General features: G+C 53.8%; 1 protein-coding gene across 3 annotated transcripts in view; it reads right to left on the bottom strand.

Annotated features, from left to right (window-relative positions):
* SEPTIN9 (septin 9) overlaps positions 1-17,878 on the bottom strand; it is a 151,306-nt gene that overhangs the window by 94,900 nt on the left and 38,528 nt on the right. Inside the window, exon 1 of one of the 3 annotated variants that reach the window (XM_059863974.1) lies at positions 14,758-15,311. The exons of the other annotated variants lie outside the window; for them this stretch is intronic. Coding sequence (XP_059719957.1) covers positions 14,758-14,779 — 22 coding nt within the window. The 5' untranslated portion in view covers positions 14,780-15,311. Of the gene's footprint in view, positions 1-14,757; positions 15,312-17,878 lie in introns of those variants that run through there. 3 annotated transcript variants of the gene reach the window in all.

Here is a 17,878-nt window from a genome sequence, read left to right as displayed (position 1 = left end):
AGGGCCAGGCCCTGTCACAAACGGCCCAGATTTATTGCCATTCTCCTTCCCTGAGAGAGCTGGAAATCTCAGAGTGCCCTGGCCTCAGGGCAAGCCCATGAACTGCAGCTCCTCAAAGCCCACGTCCTGCTGCTCCACTTCCCCACTCCACCCAGCCCCAGAAGCTCCCAAAGGTGTGGCATCCTCCTTTGCCTGCCAGCTCAGAGATAAACCTCCACTCCTACGCCTTCCTCGGGAGAAAAACCTGATTGTGCTGGAGGGGGAGTGCAGCACCCCGAGCTGCTGGGAGCTCCCATCTGCAGCAGGGCACTGGGAAGGCACAGGGAGGTCAGAGACTGAGGTGGAGCCACACAGGCAAAGCCAAACTGCTGAAGATGGCCCTGCTGGCCTCTCCCTGTGTGTGGGTCAGCTCCCAACACCTCCAGCAGCAGCTGGCACTGGGATGGTTTGAAACCACTCACAGTGGGAACCCCATGGCCTCGTGGCTCCCATCCCTTCCCCACCTCCCAGAGCTGCCAAAGCTTCTGGGGTAGCTCTGCCTCTTGTAAGGGACTGTAAGCAGTTTGCATTCTGCATGTCCCAGCCTCGTGTAAGAAAGAAGGATGTTTATGTAACCCTGGAAAACGCCGAGCGCAGCAGGATTGCCCGGGAAAACGCGGGAGCTGGTCGAGCCCTGACAGCCACGTCAGCCCAGATCTCTGCCCTTAATTCGCAATAATAAAAGGGCAGCTTCCTATTTCATGGAAAATAGCAAAGTCCTTGCCATGCAAGATGTTCTTGTTCATGGCAGATGCAGCTGATGAGCAGAGTATTAAATTCAAGTGGCCACTTCCAGCACTTCCTGAGAGAGAGCAGCTCCCCACAGAGCCAATTCTGCATCCCTGCTGGAAAACACCAGGTTTGTTCATTGTTGTAAGTTTCTCTTTATTTTTTTTAAAGGCAGTTTCTTTTCCAAGCCAGTAACAGGATTGAAAACCAGCCTGGCTTTATTGCTTAAGTCCATGCAATACCAATGAGAGGGTATTTTTCTTCTAAATTTGCCCTAAACCAGGAGAGAGAGCTATGAAGGGAATGTTTTTGATGGGTTGTTTTGATGATGGATCTGACATAGCTGCTTGGAAAAAGAAAATCTTATTCAAGAGCAGCAGTCTGCCTTGGAAAGCAGCTTTACAAATATTGGCAGTTCCCGATGTTAATTAACTTTCCTAACAATGAGAAAAGTACTAAAAGCATCCAAAAGGCAACAAAGAACAAGCCAGGCACCTGAGAGTCAACATCTAAAGAACCTGGAGGGAAACATGTGAGAGTCACTGGGAGCTGAAAGCCTGGGGCAGGCAGAGGTGGGAATAGCAGGGTTTCAGATGGAGGTGATGCCTCCACACCTCATCTTCACCATCCTCACACAGATTACCACACTCTGCATATCCCCAGACACTGCTGACCTCCACAGTTCAATGCAATTCCTATTTAAGTAGAGAAGGAAACTTGAGAGACAGCTCAATTAACTCAAGCAGCTTCTCCCAGATGGCCAGAGGCAGTCAGGGACCAGTCCTGCTTCTGCTGGTCCTTCCCAGCTGCACAAAGATTGTGCATCACCACCTGAAGGGATGCAGGGAGAAGCAACAACTTGAATTTCAACTCAAAACACAACATGAACTTCTGCCAAAGTTCAGGCAACCTCTGCCCCCTGAAGCTATCCTTGGGTTCACGCTGGATTTGAAGCCAGCACGGTGGAGTTTGACAGGAAGAGCTGACACTTCAGTTGCACTCCTATATCAACAGATACAACATTTTACTTCATGGGGAAATCTGTCAGCAGAATGTCCTGTCCCAGCCAAGGTGCCTTTGAGCAGAGTGTCCCACACAGAACGGATTTCCCATGATTTGTGTTGGGCAATGCTGCCAGGGCACAGAGGGAGTCTGTCCTGGATTGTCAAGCAAGTTGTATTCCATTTGCCATCTGTATGGCAGCTGTCTTCTCTTCAGTGGGCAGTTTTCCTTATCTCTTCCACACCCACTCCTCTCTCAGGGGAGACACCTGCTGATAACAGGTTATGGAATGTCCCTGCATGGCTGATAAGAACTGCAGCATCCCACTGGGAGATGTGAGCCCAGGGGGAGGAGCCAAGCATTCCTACCTGGATATGATCTGAGATTCTGGAACACCAGCACGGCTTCTCCACTGGATTGCCCAGAGGAACAGCAGCTGCCTCTTCTCCTGGATCTCCAGAGGCAGACTGCACCCTTCTCCAGGATCCCTGCTCCAGCAGAACCAGCCCTGGCACTGCAGGAGGGCTGAGCCACAATTCCAGTGGGACTGCTGCCAGCATCCTGACCCACAGGGTGTCAGGCTGTGTTCTGGCTCTGTCAGTGTTGGTTTGGTTCACTGCATTGTTTATTTTATTTTTTAATTTTCTCCCCTAATAAAGAACTGTTACTCCTGCTCCCATATTTTTGCCTGAGAGCCCCTTAATTTAAAATTTATAGCAATTTGGAAGGAGGGGATTTGCATTTTCCATTTCAGGGGAGGCTCCTGCCTTCCTTAGCAGACACCTGGCTTTCCAAACCAAGACAGAAGAAAGAGGGCACTGACAGCCACCAAACAACCTGCAGCTTTGAATGAGAGGGAGCTGGCAAAGGAAAGGAGCAGATCCTCAGGTTTGATGGATTATTAGTGCTGTAGGGTGAATCCTTCAATGCAGAAAAATGTGTGCCCTGCTGTCAGCCCCATGTTTGGATTCAAATCTCTCTGTGAGCAACAAGCAGCAAAATAAAACTTTTCTTGTTATCACAGAGTTACAAAACGGTTTGGGTTGAAGGAACCTTTAAGACCATCTTGTTTCAGCCCCTCTGCCACAGGCAGGGACAGCTTCCACTATCCCAAGCCCCATCCAGCCTGGCCTTGGACACTTCTAGGGATGGAGAACACACAGGGTCTGGCAGAGGAGCAAATCTTGGGCGAGCAGGCAAAGCTGAGCTTTACCAGAGACAGAGCAGGGCTCTGCCGGCCTGCACCAGGAAACTGCACACAGAGAGAGGAGGGGGAGGAAGGCAAGGAGCCAAGAGAGGGAGAGCTCAGGCTGAGACCCCACCCTTGCTGCTCAACTCCCCCTGATTCCCCTCCTGCTGCCTCTGAGGCCCTTTTCTCCAAAATACCTTTTCTTCCTGGAGCCCTGCAGCACTTGTGTGATTTCCACAGCTCTCTGGCAGCGCTTCAGCCCCATGACCAAACCAGCTCGGCATCACCCACTGTCAAATATCCCCTTCCTCCACCCCTTGTGCCTCTGGCTGTCACTTCTGCCCTTGTGCAGGGCAAGATAAAGTTTCCTCTGCAGCTGCAGACCAAGGGCCACTCTCAGAGCAGTCTTGAGATGCAGAGGGAGCTGTGGAGCTGTGACTGAGGTGAGCAGAGGACACCAGAGGTGGGTTTTACCCAGTCTGGAGATCACCCATGAGATGATTGTTGAGCATCCCAGCTGCTGCACAGCTGTGCCCACAGCAAGACAACACCAGTGCCATGCCACAACCTCTTGCTGTATCATTCTGGAGCAAGGCCAGGAGCAGGATCCAAACCACACAGCTCCATCGGTGCTCAGGGCACCACGTGAGACTCAGCAACATCCCCCATGGCCTCAGAGCACAGCCAGCACAGCACCCCAGCACAGAGCCCAGCACCACCAGTACCATCAGTTACTGCCACAAAATGATGAGCAAAGGGGAGACACAGCCTGCACCTCAAGAGGCTCCTCCAGAGGGTGTCCCAAGGGCTGAAGAGGTACAGGAGCAGGATCCAGAGCAGCCCTTCTGGATGGAAACACCACCCACAGCACTGGGCTCTGTGCAGAGGGGAGCAGGGAGGGAAGGGTTTCCTGGTCCATGGCCAGCTCTGCTGTTTATGGAGGATGTTCCTTCCCCAGGGTGTGCTTCAACAGAGCACGAGACTCACAATTTCATGGCTCACTTTCCCTCTCCACCCACCGAGAACTTCTCATATATTCTGGGAAAAAAACCTACCCCCAAACAACCAACAGCTCTCCAACCTCGATGGTTTCCAAGCAGGCTTCCCTCCCTGAGGAGCAGCTGTCAATGCAGAGTTCAACCAGGGCTTTTCAGGCAGCCAAAGTCAGGTTTGACCAGTTCTCCACTTGAATGGACCAAAGAATGCAAGAAAGGGGAGAACTGGGAAATATTTTAGGTGCTGAAGCCCTCTCATGGTCCAACAGCTTATCTGACCTCAAGGTTGCCTGCTTTGCTTCTATCTTGATAAATCTGTGAACAATTAAACACAAACCCTCTTGGTGAGTGTTCCTGGAATGGCAGCTCCAGCCTTGTCACTCTACAGAGCCAAGAAAAGCCTCAGGGGGAAGGAAAATAATTAAGCAAAACTAAAAGTTTTAGGGTTGGGGAGGGAGAACTGGGGGAAATGGTAGGGCCCTACAGGATCACTCTCATTTCCAGGGAAAGAGAGGGCAAGGTTTAAACACTTCAGCAGAAAACAGCAGGGAAGGGATGACCAGGTTTGTGTGCTCTTCAGGGAACAGAGGAGATCAGATGGCTCTGGCTGGGGAGAGGGGCAGGCCAGGGACACACCAGCCAGTGCTGAGTGGTGCTGTAGCTGTGAGCACAGCCCTGGCAGCACCAGCATCCCTCCAGGGGAAGTTCTGCCTGAGGAATGGACACTGCCAGCAGAGAATAAATCCCTCTCTTTGGCCCACAGCCCCCAGCAGGGACAGATCCAGTGGGAACAACTCGTGTCCCCAGCCTGACGCCCACCTACAGCCCAGCCCCACATCTCAAATCAGCAGCAGCCACTGCCCACAGCCCAGCCCTGCCTGGGGGCTGACACATCCCAGGGTCAAATTCCCAGCTCTGTCACCACAAATCCCTCCCAGCTGCCAAGCAGCAGATCCTGAGGTGCTGAGGAAAAGCGGAAAGCACCGACCTCACTTTCCACATTTTCCATCTAGGAAGTGAGAGCACACGTGTTAAATGATTTACCCAAGGGCACAGAGTGATTCAGAAGGGCAGGAAGAGGATTCAACAGCCCTGCTTTAAAGTGCCACGAGATCATTCCCCCCTACTGCTGCTCAAATCCTGACTCACTAGTAAATAAGAGCTGTGCCAAAAAGCAAATCTGTTCAGGAGAGGGGAACCCTGATGCTTTTAGGAAAGGGGCACCCCTGTGCTTTCAGCACTGTTGTGCTAAACATTGTCCATTTCACTGAATAAAACCCCTCCCTGTTAGGACATAAATCAGAATTTGCTGTCCTCAGTTCTAAACCTCAGCAGTTATCTGCTTTTTACAGCCCGACACAACCTTTCAGAGGTGACATTCAAGTGGACACCTAGAGGGTGAAGGGACCTCCCTGGGACAGGGGAGAAGTGGTGCAGATGTGGGCAAGGGCAGGCTGGAAGGAGGCTGGAGCAGGGATTGCTGGCAGCCCTCACAGCTCCCAGGGCTGGGCAGGGAGCGTGGCAGTGCCCACCTCACCCCTCCACCCCCAGGGGTGATCCAGGGGCATCCACAGCCCCAGAGCACCACAGCGCTGCTTCCTGCAGCTGCTCATCCCCGTCCCACCCTCGGGACCCACATCCCACTGTGGAGTGCTCCCATTCCAAAGAGGTGGGAATTTGATCTTACCCTTCTTGTGTTGCTAATCACTCTTCCCTTGACCCAAACCCTGAACTCCATCCTTGTCATACCCTACAAAAACCCCACAACCCTGCATTTGTGGTTTCATCTTCATCCCACCACTCCTCCCCAGGGGGAATAAATGGAATTTTGAACTTTCTGAAACCAAGACCTGTCTCATTTTTTTCCCATGCCCAGCACCAGCAGCTTCACCCTTCCTGGACATGATGATCTCTGTTGGAATGTGATGCAACAAAGGGTGGGGAGTGCGGGCAGCCAGTGAGGACAGCACGACCAGCACCCCCTAATTCACCCTGAGGGCTTCACCTTGGGGCATCCCCATCTGAAAAAGACTCAGAAGCACCATGGCAAGAGGCCAGTTTGAGAGTGACCTTAAAACCATGGGATTAAAAATTTATGGGGAGGGGAATTCCAGTAAGGGGACCAGCTGATGGACCTGGGTGATGGGACTGGCATCTTCCATCCCTCAGTGAGATGTTCAGGAACAGTTTAAGTTTTTTTGTTTTTCATGTGCAACACGACACAACATCCCACGAGCTGTCACCCCTGCCAGGCCCCTGGCACCCCACTCCCAGCCCTGGCACACGCCTGGGGATGGGGATGAGTCAGGGGGAGTGACAGACTCTGAGTCAGAGATGATGGCCAAAGCCTCTGGGGATGCTGACACATCCTCCCAGGATTGTGGGGTCAGCTGCTGGAGGGCAGGGTGACCCTGCTGCCCTGGAATGGCCACCTAGAGCAGAGGCTAGACAGAGCTGAGAGGATAAAATGGGTGATTATTAAAGGCCTCCAACAGATACACACTGGGCTGCCAAAAGCCTCCCAGAGGCTACACCCAAGATGGACAATGGTCATGAGTTTTTCAGACAATTATAAGTTTGGTCTATTTACATATCAGAGGTTAATTGCCCAATTACTGCTTCAGGTAATGAAGTCACATTCCCCCATTTTGCTCTCACCCAATTCATTTTTGTTTATACTTTTTGGGGCTTGAGGCTGTGATGGAGACCCTGGTTCTCAGGCCTGGAAGGATTGTTTTGTCTGACCAAAATGTGAAGAGAGCTTGCTAACACTCTATATGGAGTTCAGTTATACCCTAATGCAGTACAGGACCTGAAAAATATAAAAACTAAAAACTGAAGGCATCAGAGGGTCAGCCCAGGGATCTCAGCCACCTGAGATGGGACAGATTTCCTAGAGGCATCCTGGTGGGTAGTGAAGCCAGCCAAGGTGTTTGTCATGCAGGGATCCCCCCTATGTGTGGGCTAACAAAGCAGCCAGAAGTTTCAGGGTGTTATTTACAAGGTGTAGGTTTGGAAAGGTCAGCTGAAGCAGCAGGAGAAGCCTCTTTGCACTGCTTTACACATGGTGTAGTCAAGGAAACAGGTCTCTGGAGTGGAAAATGGGAGATCTGAGGCTGATGCGCAGCCCCAGGCAATCGACTCTTTACAAGACACCTTGTGAAGAGCCATCAGAATGTTTCTGTCCAAGTCCTCAGGACCTTGCCTCCAGCTGCACTGACAGCAATCCAACCCCTCAGAGCAGAGCTGGGGTCCCTGCAGCAGTGTCACAGCAGCAGCAGCAGGGACAGAGCCACCCAACCCCCCGTGGGCAGCACAGCACCACCGTGGGCTGGGTGAGCCCCCCAAGCCTTGATTCCCCCAGGTCAGGACAGCACAATGCTTGGCATTTCCAGCACTGCCCAGGTGGGAAGATCTGGAAATTTCTTTGTTTACAGTCTGGGGAGAGCCAGGGATCAGCAGCCAGAGCAGCTCCTGGGCCAGGCAGCAGCAGCAGCTCCTGAGGAAGGAGCAGAGACACAGACCCTCACACAGCACCCTGCTGCTCCCCAGACTGAAACAGGGGCTGCTCAAACCTAAAGCCCAAGCCAGAATCTCAGAAGCACCCAAAGACAGGGAGTTCATGATTTGAGTTCAGCCAAAATCAGCAGCTCAGGGACAAAATCCCATTCCTAGGCACCAAAACCAGCCTTACTCACACCAAGATGTGTCTGCCCAACGCAGCTGTGACCTCCAGGGTCTTTTCCTTCCTTCTTTTCTCCCAGCTAAAGCAGAATCTGTCCCTGGACTCAAATCCTGGCTTCAAGTCCTGATCCTGCAGCTTCACAGCACTCAGCTCCCCAGGAGCTGCTTTTCAGCTTCATGGGTGTCCTTTAAAACAACCCTTCCTGCCAGCTCAGGATTTAACTCTCCATCTGCCCCCCTACACCAACCAGATGGATTCAGACACACAACTGCCCCTGACAGAGGCTCTGGCTTCATCAGAGCTGCTTCAGCCAACGTGGGTCACTCCATCCTCTGTGTGCTGGGCAGGTTTGGTGCTCTCTGGCACTGCCAGGGGTCAGACATCCAGAAAACACCCAGGAAACACCCAAAATACACCCAGAAAACACCAAGCACACCCCCCTGCCCCCCAAACCCCTCATGTCAGCTTTTCCTCTTATCAGCAAGGCCTGGGACACCACGGCTCCTGCGCCACCATGAGCAAGACATGGAAGCACAAAACCCTGGAAACAAAAAAGCATCTGAAACAAATAAAGAACCCACATCCTGCAGCCTTGGGAAGAGAGGAGAAAGTGCTCCAGGCAGGCAGGCAGGCAGTGCCAGCTGGCAGGGGCTGGGCTGCTGGCATTGACAGATGCTGGCCCGGGTTGGGAGGCTGTGGAGAGAGAACCCAGCTTTGGGGGGGTCAGGGAGAGTAATTTCAGAATTTATGGATCAATTCCTTCATTAGCAGCCACACCAGAGGGTGCCCACGCCTCTGTGCCTTGACCCAAAGGGATTCTGAAAAAAAAATATCAGACAACAGAAGCACCAAACTATGAATATTTGTGTGCTCCAATGTGCCAGAGACCAAACTTGGGTTGTCTTGATAACATGGTTTAATTTTCCAGACCGAGCAGGCAGCAGGGAAATGCAAACCCAGCATTATTTCCACAGCCTTGAGTTACATCATGGCCAAAGCTGCAACCTGGAGATGCTGGAGAGCTCAGGGCAGGCTCCCCCTCAAGCCCTGCATCCCAGCACCCACACTGATCCCCTGCCAGACTGGATCCCCACTGGAAACCAGAATTTGCTTTGGTTTATCAGGTACCTGATAATGACATCATCACAAAATTAATGCAGATCTGTTTACGCAGCACTGACTTCACATGGGGAAAAAAAAAAAATCTTCATTTTGATACAAGAAAGACATTTTTTTACAGGGAGAACAATCAGTCACTGGAACAAGCTCCCCAGGGACATGGTAGAGTCCCCAGTGCCAGAGGTTTCCAGGATGTAATTGAGCCCTGTGCTAGATAATCTCATTTAGGCTCCCTTTCCCACAAAATGCTGGGCCAGGTGATCTTTTGGCATCCTTTCCAACCCGGGCTGTCATTCCATGAAAAAAAATACACTCTCAGATTTATTGTGTGATTATTTGCTTGTAAAACTAATGCATTTTATTCACCTGTAAACCCCTGCCCATTCTCCCCTCTCAAGCCACAATCCAGAGCTGTTTATAAGTCTCTAACAACACTCTTGGCATCAGCAACCCAAAACTCAGTTAAACCTTGCACTGCAGGGCTATTTCACTTCACCAGCAGCTCCGTCCTGAGCACAGCTCACAGGTGTCCCATGGCAGGGAAGCAGCACCTGGGTTAATCAGGATAAATCAATTTAACCACAGCAGCCTGAAGGGCTGGAGGACAGGGAGAGCCATGTCCTGCTCAGCCATGGGGAAATTAAGTTTTCAGTGTTGGTGCTTAGGAAGGGAGAAGCTGCTCCTGCAAACAGACACAGGGTAGAGCCCAAGAAACTTCTTTAAAATGGGTCCAGACTCATGGATATTGGTTGAGCACACACATAAAGGATGCTGTCTCCATCAGCTGTCCAGAGCAGGCACCAAGCACTCACAGCCCACGTGGAGCAGCCCCAGATCCCACCCACCACCCTGTTCTGGGGATTCTCCTCACAGCAGTGCCAGAACAGCTCCAAGCTCCCAGCTGCAATTCTGCAAGCCCTTCACTGCCAGGGAGCTTCAGCAGAGACCCAAACACCAGATCCTCACCCAAAACAAAGGGGAATGGCAGCACAAACCCCTTTTCCTGAGGACTTACAGAACAGCAGAGGCAGAGCAAGGAATTCTCCCTGCATTTCCTCAGGCACAAGACTGCTCCTAACACGGGGATGCCACAGAGCCCTGAGCCCAGCACAGCACTCACAGCACTTCTGTCTAACAGATCCCTCTGTCCACGAGTTACAGCTGCAAGGAAAAGCCAACAGGACACAGAGATTGTGCTTCTGAGATCATTAAGGCAACACAAGACATGTGTTGACCCAGACATACTTCCCCAACTACGTACTTGCTCCTACTCAGCATTATGGTATGCTGGACCTTGGAAGAGCCCTGACTCGCATGAGAAATGTCCTCCCTCACCCCAGCAGCATGGGAATCGCCTTGCTGGGAGGCTCCAAGTCATCCAGCAAAGGGAAAAAATCTGCAGAGGAGCCCCAGGCCTGGGGCTGGCCAAGCTGAGCAGAGCGGTGTCGAGCAGCGTTACCTGAGCTGTCAGGCCAGAGATGAGTTGTGCCCCACAGTGGGACCATATTTCATGGAGATGAGCAGAATTTCCAGCAGATTTAAGAGCAGACATCAGGAAATGGATCATGCTTCATACCTTGACATGCCTCAGACAGCTGGGGGAATGCATCTGCTGGCCAGGCAGCCAAAGGGGCTGGGAGCAGCACGGAGCCTGCAGGGGCAGCTCCAGAGCCCCAGAAAACCCAGACCCTTCCCTGAGAGACCTTCTGCTCACTGAGACAGAACCTGCAGCCACCACAGGCTGCTACAGAACACACAGGGTGGAGGTACAGGTGGTTTTTGCAGGGCACTGCAGCAAGAGATGGGCTCAGCCCCAGGCAGGGACACAGTGACAGCAGACAGAGGGTTAAATACCCAGGGGAAGGTGTCCCTGAGTGCCAGGGCAGGGTCAGTGCTGTGGGATCTGACAGGAGGTGGAACCAGGGGTAAATGCAAGCCTGGTGCCCCATGTGTGGTGTGCTGCAAGCCAGAGGAAGAAGGAAAATGTCTGGCAAATAAGGTGTGTGGCTGTGAGAAGCCCAAAACAGAGACCTGTCAGGCTTTTATCTGCCATTTCCTAGGGACTCTGAGAAACCTGAGACAGCAAAGGTTGCTGAAGTCATCAGAAGCAACCCCAACCTCTGCCCTGACACACACCTTTAGAAGATAAACTTTTATTTTAAAAAATGAAGGAACCAGTACATCCCTCACACCTCCAGCAATAACAACCAGCACTCTGCTTTCCTTTCCTCTCTCTCAGTTCAGGCACACGGTGCTTCCCAGGCAGCTCTGAGAATATCAAAGATGTTTTGTTGTGACCACCCAGCCCCTGCAAACCACACCCTGCAATCAGGGGCTGTGTCCCTGCTGCTCAGGGTGATGGAAAAAACCAGAATATAATAATATAAGAATAATAAATAATAAATTATAAACCTTAATACAAGAATATTGCACATAAACATACCTGCAGTGGATGGAACTGAAAGGTTCAGAGTGATCACCAATGGGTTAATTAACTCTTTCTTTTCTCTCTGTGCCCCTCCAGCCCCCATGCCTGGCTCTGCCCAACACGTGCCACTCACTGCAGTCAGGTGTTATGACCACATATTCATCATCACCTGTTAACTCTTCAGATGAGCTCTCCCCGTGCAATTTTAAAATGAATAATTTCAGGGGGAGAGCACACATCCCTGCTGCACCCATCCTCACCCCACACGGCAGTAACCAAACCCCCTCTGCTCAGGGAGCTGCAGACCTTTCCTGTTCTTTTAAAAAGAGGCAAGAGGCCCCGCGGCACTGGCAATTAAAGCTGTGTAGAGAGATCCGAGCCAGTCAAAGGGAAGAAAGCAGCTAGGGAAAGACAGGAGAGCCATCTCCAGGCCACTGCCACCAGCGCAACCTGGCACGGAGGGACAGAGCCCAGAGCACAGCTCCCAGCCCCAAACAGAAACTATTCCATCTAGAGCTAGCGCTTTTCATGCTCTCACAGCTCTCAGAAATGTGTGAGAAATGAGCTAACTGGATCAGAAGAGACAAACGGGTTCTGTGAGATTGTGTTCCTTCTGCCAGCACCCAGAGGTGTCACCTGAGTGAGGCTGGCACCTTGTCACAGAGCAGGCAGCCCCTCGGGTGGCACTGAACGTGGCACAGCCCTGCTGCCTCACCTCGCACCCCCCATGCCTTCCCCTGAAGGTGTTTGTCATCCCCTGGGATGGGACACGGCTCTGGGAGGAGAGCCCAGGCTCTCCCTGGGCAGAGGACACCCCAGGGGACAAGCCCAGCCAGCAGCTGAGAAAACAGACCCCAAAGAAGAGGGCAGGCCCCCATCCCACCCACACTGGAGTGCCCTCATGCCACCCTGCAGCCCCACTCTGGGCTCAGGAGCCAGCTCTCCCCACCCACAGCACTAATTAAAAGCATGTTTAGGGCCAGGGCAGTGACTGGGACAGGGCCCCCAGCGTGGCACGGATCTGCTTTCTTCCAAACCATCTCCCATCAGCCACCAAAGGCAGGGCCCAGCCCTCCTGCTGGCTGGGACTGAGCTCTGCTCCTGCTCCCCTCCTGCCCCTGGCACCCTCAGAGCACACCAGCAGGAGCAGGGTGAGCTGGGCTCTCCCTGTGCACCCACTCTGGGCCATGGATCTCAGAGTCAGCAGCACAGCCTGGAGACAGCAGAACCACAGAAACACCCAGCTTGGAAAAGACACCTAAAATCATCAATTCCAGCTATTATTTGCCACTTCTGTGCCCAGAATGTCTTCAAGAACAGTTTTGCCACACATGGTTTGCCATTCCCTCCACTGGCCCAGCTGAGCAGCTCTGCCTGCCTGTGCTGACTCCTTCAAGCAGGGACCTGTGGAGCAGATCAGAGACCAGACCTTCAGGCCATCCATTTCCCCATCCCACAGTTCATGCCAAAGTCATGTATCATAAACACCACCAGGAGGGTCTGCCCCTTTCCGGGGTCCCACACAGTCTGAGTGAGGGCAGAGCAGTTCTGTTCATCATCCTGGCAACCTCCTCTGGTGAAGGCACACACCACATGGATGTACACCTGGCCCAGGTCACCAGGCACAGCCACGTGCCATCCCTGCTCACAGCAGGGCAAACCAGTGGAAAACCAGCTCCAGATGCATTGGATGTTGGGTTTTTTTGCAAGTACTGCCCCAAGGCATTAGCAAGAGCTTCTGCACCTTTGCACAAAGATGCTCTGGGGTCTTCCTGCCTGCCCTGGGAGCAGTCCCAGGCACCAGGGCTCTGTGCCCCTTGCAGCCTTAGGGCTCAGAGATCCCCACCTCTGGTGCTCCTTCAGAACCAAAAGCCCAGGATCACACACCCCAGAGACCCTGTGCAGAGCTGCCCAGCATCTCTGGGAGGAGGAGGTGGCTCCAGCACTGCACCAGGGATGGGATCAACCCCCTGTCACCCCTTCCTGTCCCTGCCCAGTGGCACAGGCTCCCCAGCCCAAAGCTGCTGAAACGCAGGCAGCTCTCAGGAATGCTTTGAAGTGGCTCAGGGCAGAGCAGAAAGCACAAGCAGGAGAGAGGGACAGAGGGGTGAGGAGGTGCCAGCCGCGCTCTGAAGAGGCGCTGGGCAGTGCAGGATGCTCCTGCAGCTAAATCCTGATCCAGGGTCTCTCGGCACATCCCTGCACGGCTCTGGCAGGGGCCAGCCGTGGGAACAGCCTTCCCTGGCCACAGCCTGGCTCCACCCTGCCTTCAGCGCTTCCTCTGGCCGCTGTGGGTTCCCTCCCGGCGGCGATGCCCGGCAGGGCACGCCCAGGACAGAGCCCCGGGGCCCGGGAGGGACAGCCGGGCTGTGCCCGGGGCTGCCACGGAGGAGGGACACCCCAGATCTGCCAGCCTGGGCACTGACACCCCTCCCTCAGCTTCCCTGGTCACCCTGCTCAGAGGGGGGCACCAGGCAGCCTGTCCCCGGTCCCTGCTACCAGAAACCACCAGCCACAGCCTCCCCGGGCAGCTCAGGGCAGCGCCAGCATCCTCCAGCAGCTGCCCGGAGCTGGAAGCGCTCGGACACGCACCACGGGGCGGGAATTGCGGGGAAAGCGGGGAATTAAATGGAGTTATTCATTGCTCTGCCTCTCCCCCCACGCACGGCCGGCAAGGTGAAGCCCAGCAGGGAGCAGCCCTGGGAGAAGCAGGGAGCAGCCCTGGGAGAATCCTGGGAGAAGCAGGGAGCAGCTCTGGAACAATCAGAGAGGAGCCCTGGGAGAAGCAAGGAGTAGCCCTGGGAGAAGCAGGGAGCAACCCTGGGAGAAGCAGGGAGCAGCCCTGGGAGAATCCTGGGAGAAGCAGGGAGCAGCTCTGGAACAGAGAGCAACCCTGGGAGAAGCAGGGAGCAGCCCTGGGAGAAGCAGGGAGCAGCCCTGGAAGAAGCCGGGAGCAGCTCTGGAACAATCAGGGAGCAGCTCTGGAACACGCCGGCAGCTCCTGCCCAGCCAGGCAGGATTGGGAGGGCAAAAACGCAGGGAGGATACTTTGGCAAGCAGGAAAATCACCACAGACAGACACACAGACAGACACACAGCCAGGAGCCAACCTTCAGAGCAGAAGCGCGTCTCCATGCCAAGAGCTCGGTGATTTTCCTCCCTGTGCCCGGCTCGCAGCTCTGAGCTAACAGGCTCAGCATTCATCCCCCCGCGCCGTGCGGCACATGGGAGCCCAGGGGGGGAGAGAGAGAGGCACTCAAATGAAATCCAGACCTAGAAAGCAATTTCTTCTTCCCCCCCTTGTTTTCCCCCCTTCGCCCCCCTCCCGGCTTCTGCTGGAATCACCGTCTGTCTCCAGGGCTCAGGAGGATGGGGAAAAAAAAAAGGAAAAAAAAATGCAGAAGGGAAGGATTGCAGACAAAAAAAAAAAAAAAAAAAAAAAGGAAATAAATAAAGGAATCGGCTGAAATCCACCCGGAGCAGGACTGTTTCTCTTCTCAAAGTACAGAAGCTGCTGGAAAGGTAGGAGGGCAGGGGTAGAATATAACATATTAAAAGATCAATAGCCTACCTGAAATCCGGTCCCTCTCCATTACTACGGGATATATTTAGCATCCGCGTGTCACGGCCGTCCCTTTTTTCGGTGGCGTCCCCTTCTTTCCCCCACTCTCCCTCCCTCCTTGCCTTGCCTCCTCCTCCTCCTCTTCCAAAAAAAGCTCTTTGTCTGGTCTAATTTCTTCAATCTGTTGCAATCATGAATGCATCCAAATTACCACATTTCCATGTGCTGATCATATGTTTGTGCTCCAAACTGAAGTAGCTTTGTCTCTTTGAAATGAAAAAGAAGAGTAAGAGAGAAAGAGAAAGGAGGAAGAAGAAAGGAAAAGGGGGTACATGACCCGAAAAATCCTGTAACTCCCTGGAATACTCCACCAGGCGCAGGAAAACTGGAAATCCCGAGTCCTCTGTAAAACAGTCTTAAAGCTACAGCGTGCGAGTGTCCGGGGGAACGCTCCAGCCTCCACAGCTCCCTCTTAATATCCACCAGGAGATGCTTAAGGAACTTGGCTCCTCACAATAACACAGCGAACAACTCATCCAGCTTCTCAAATCTCTCCCCACTTCCCCAGTCTTATTTTCCTGCTATTTCCTCTATCCCCTCCTCCTTCCTTGGCTCCGGCGTTTTAAAAGCGCGCAGATCCCGCACGCTTCCCCCCCTTTTGCCAGGTCTGAAGTTTCGATTCATGCATAAACTATTCGGCTGATGAAGGCTGACTTCATTCCAAGCTCAGCATCACGGGGCTGCTGCTGCTGCTACCAGGCAGGACCCTGGTCCTGCGCAGCCCCTCGGGGGCTTCCTTGGCAGCGCTTCTCCCTCCTCCCCACGGCCTGGCAGCGAGCAGCAGGATTTCCCAGCCTGCCAGAAGCGGTAGTGGAAGTGTCTGGCCCGGGCAGCAGCTCTCGGATGTCTCCCCGGAGGGAGGTGGGGTTTGAGAGCGGGTTTGGCTGCCGGAGATGCCCGGGCAGGGGAGCAGAGCAGCCCTGCAGAGCCCGGTGCCTCCTGCTCCTGTACCCACAGGGATGGAGGGATGAGGGGATGGAGGGATGAGGGGATGGAGGGATGAGGGGATGCAGAGATGGGCTGGCCCACACGGAAATTTCCGAGCCTGCCAGAAGCGAGAGTGGAAGTGTCTGGCCCGGGCAGGAGCTCTCGGATCTCTCCCCGGTGTGGTGGTGGAGTTGAGGTGGGATGTGAGAGCAGGTTTGGCTGCCGGAGATGCCCGGGCAGGGGAGCAGAGCAGCCCTGCAGAGCCCAGAGCCCGTTGCTCCTGTACCCACAGGGATGGAGGGGCGGAGGGATGAGGGGATGCAGAGATGGGCTGGCCCACACGGAAACTTCCCCTTGGCTCGGGCAGGCAGCGGGGACGCGGCGTGAGCAGCTCCAGAGGGGGCTGCCCTCTGCCCGAACACCCTGCCCGGCCCTCCCGAGCCATCCCGCACTGATTCCTGCTGATAATCACAGAATTCACCGAGAGACCAGCTTGGAAGAGACCTTCAGGATCATTGAGTCCAACCCAGCCCCAGCACCTCAGCTAAACCCTGGCACCCAGTGCCACATCCAGGCTTTGTTAAACACACCCCGGGATGGGGACTCCAGCACCTCCCCGGGAAGCCATCCCAGAACTTTATCACCCTTTCTGTAAAACACTTTTTCCCAAACATCCAACCTATATTTCCTTCAGTGCAGCTTGATCACCATGCAAGGGCACAGCCTCCATCCCCAGAGCTGGCAAAGAAATCACTCAACCCCCATGCCAAGGCAATGCTGTGAGGGAAGGCACAGCTGTCCCACAGGCCAGGTGTGCTGACAGGACCCTTGTGTCATCTGCATGGTCCCAGTGACAGTATTTGCCCCAAAAATCTCACAAGTTCACACAGAAACACCCAAGTGTGACAGCTGTGACACAGCCTGGCACTGCTCTCATGCCATGGGCAGAAGGAAAGGTTATTGCCCAGCTGGATGAATAACCCTCCAAGGAAACACTCCAGGCACTACAGAAACTGCTGGAACCTCTGGGCAGCCTGGCCTTCCTGCCCAAAGTAAGGACAGAAAGGACATTCTATCACTTTTCTATCACTTTTCAACACCGAGGATTTGTCCCGTTCAGCAGCAGCTGCAGTTTCAGCGTCCCCAAACCAGAGGGAGGAGCACAGCCAGTACCCAGCTGTGGGTCAGCCCAGCCCCCAGGCAGCACCAAGCCCTGCACATCCCCAGGGATGGGGATGGGAAGCAGCCCCAAGGCAGCCCAGTCCTTCGGGAAGGTTCTCTCCGGTGTCTCTCTCTCCCCCAGCACGAGGATTCAGATTCCTTCCCAAATCCTGCTCATTCACGGTTTGCTAGCAGAGCTCTGCCTGTTCCTGCTGCCAGAGCCCAAGGCACTGGAGGGGACAATGAGCAATGTTTTCCCATTGACAGGCTCCAAGCACGTTTCCTGCCTCGGATCTCAAAGGTGCTGAACACAAAGCAAGGACACGGGGGAGCTGCACAGCCCCGTGGAGCACAAACCCCACTGCACTCCCTGCACCGAGCAGCCCCATGGCCCAGCTCCTGAGGCTGGAGAGGAAGGGGAAAACCCCGGGGAAGGATGGAGAGAGGAAGGAGGTGAATGGAAAGGAAGGAGGGACGGTGGCAGCGCTCATTTTAACCTCCAGGCTTTAACCCATTAAGACCCAGGTGGCTGAGAAGGATAAAAGCACCGTTCCTTGCAGGGCAGATCACCAGGAGGCACTCAGGGAAGTGAAGCCAAACTGTGCTTAAAGCACTTGAGCTTGACATGCACAAAACCTCCAGGTAGCTGCTCTCATTCAGACCTGAAGTACTCATGCAAATTTTAATGGATTCCCTTCAAAGGTGCAGTGCTCACAAGGCACTAAAAGGTAAATAATGGGGTGCCTGTGATTGAGAGAGGGGTTCCCCATGCTGGTGATGTCAAGATGGGCCCTTGTTCCCTTCAGAGGTGTATTTCCAGTGACCCTCTTGGTTCTGGGCTGGGAATTCCCCATTTTTCTTAGTTTTTGAGAAGCTTCTCAAACGTCTGTTCAAATGGGTGTTCAGTGGTCTGTGCACTGTACAAGTGTACCCAGAGAAAGCAAATATACATTCCATTTTTTAGCAGTACTGCTGCAGTGGT

The sequence above is a fragment of the Haemorhous mexicanus genome, chromosome 20, assembly GCF_027477595.1.
Source record: "Haemorhous mexicanus isolate bHaeMex1 chromosome 20, bHaeMex1.pri, whole genome shotgun sequence".
Lineage (NCBI taxonomy): Eukaryota > Metazoa > Chordata > Aves > Passeriformes > Fringillidae > Haemorhous > Haemorhous mexicanus.
The sequence above is the reverse complement of the archived record's forward strand: the minus strand, read 5'-3'. Positions and strand labels throughout refer to the sequence as shown.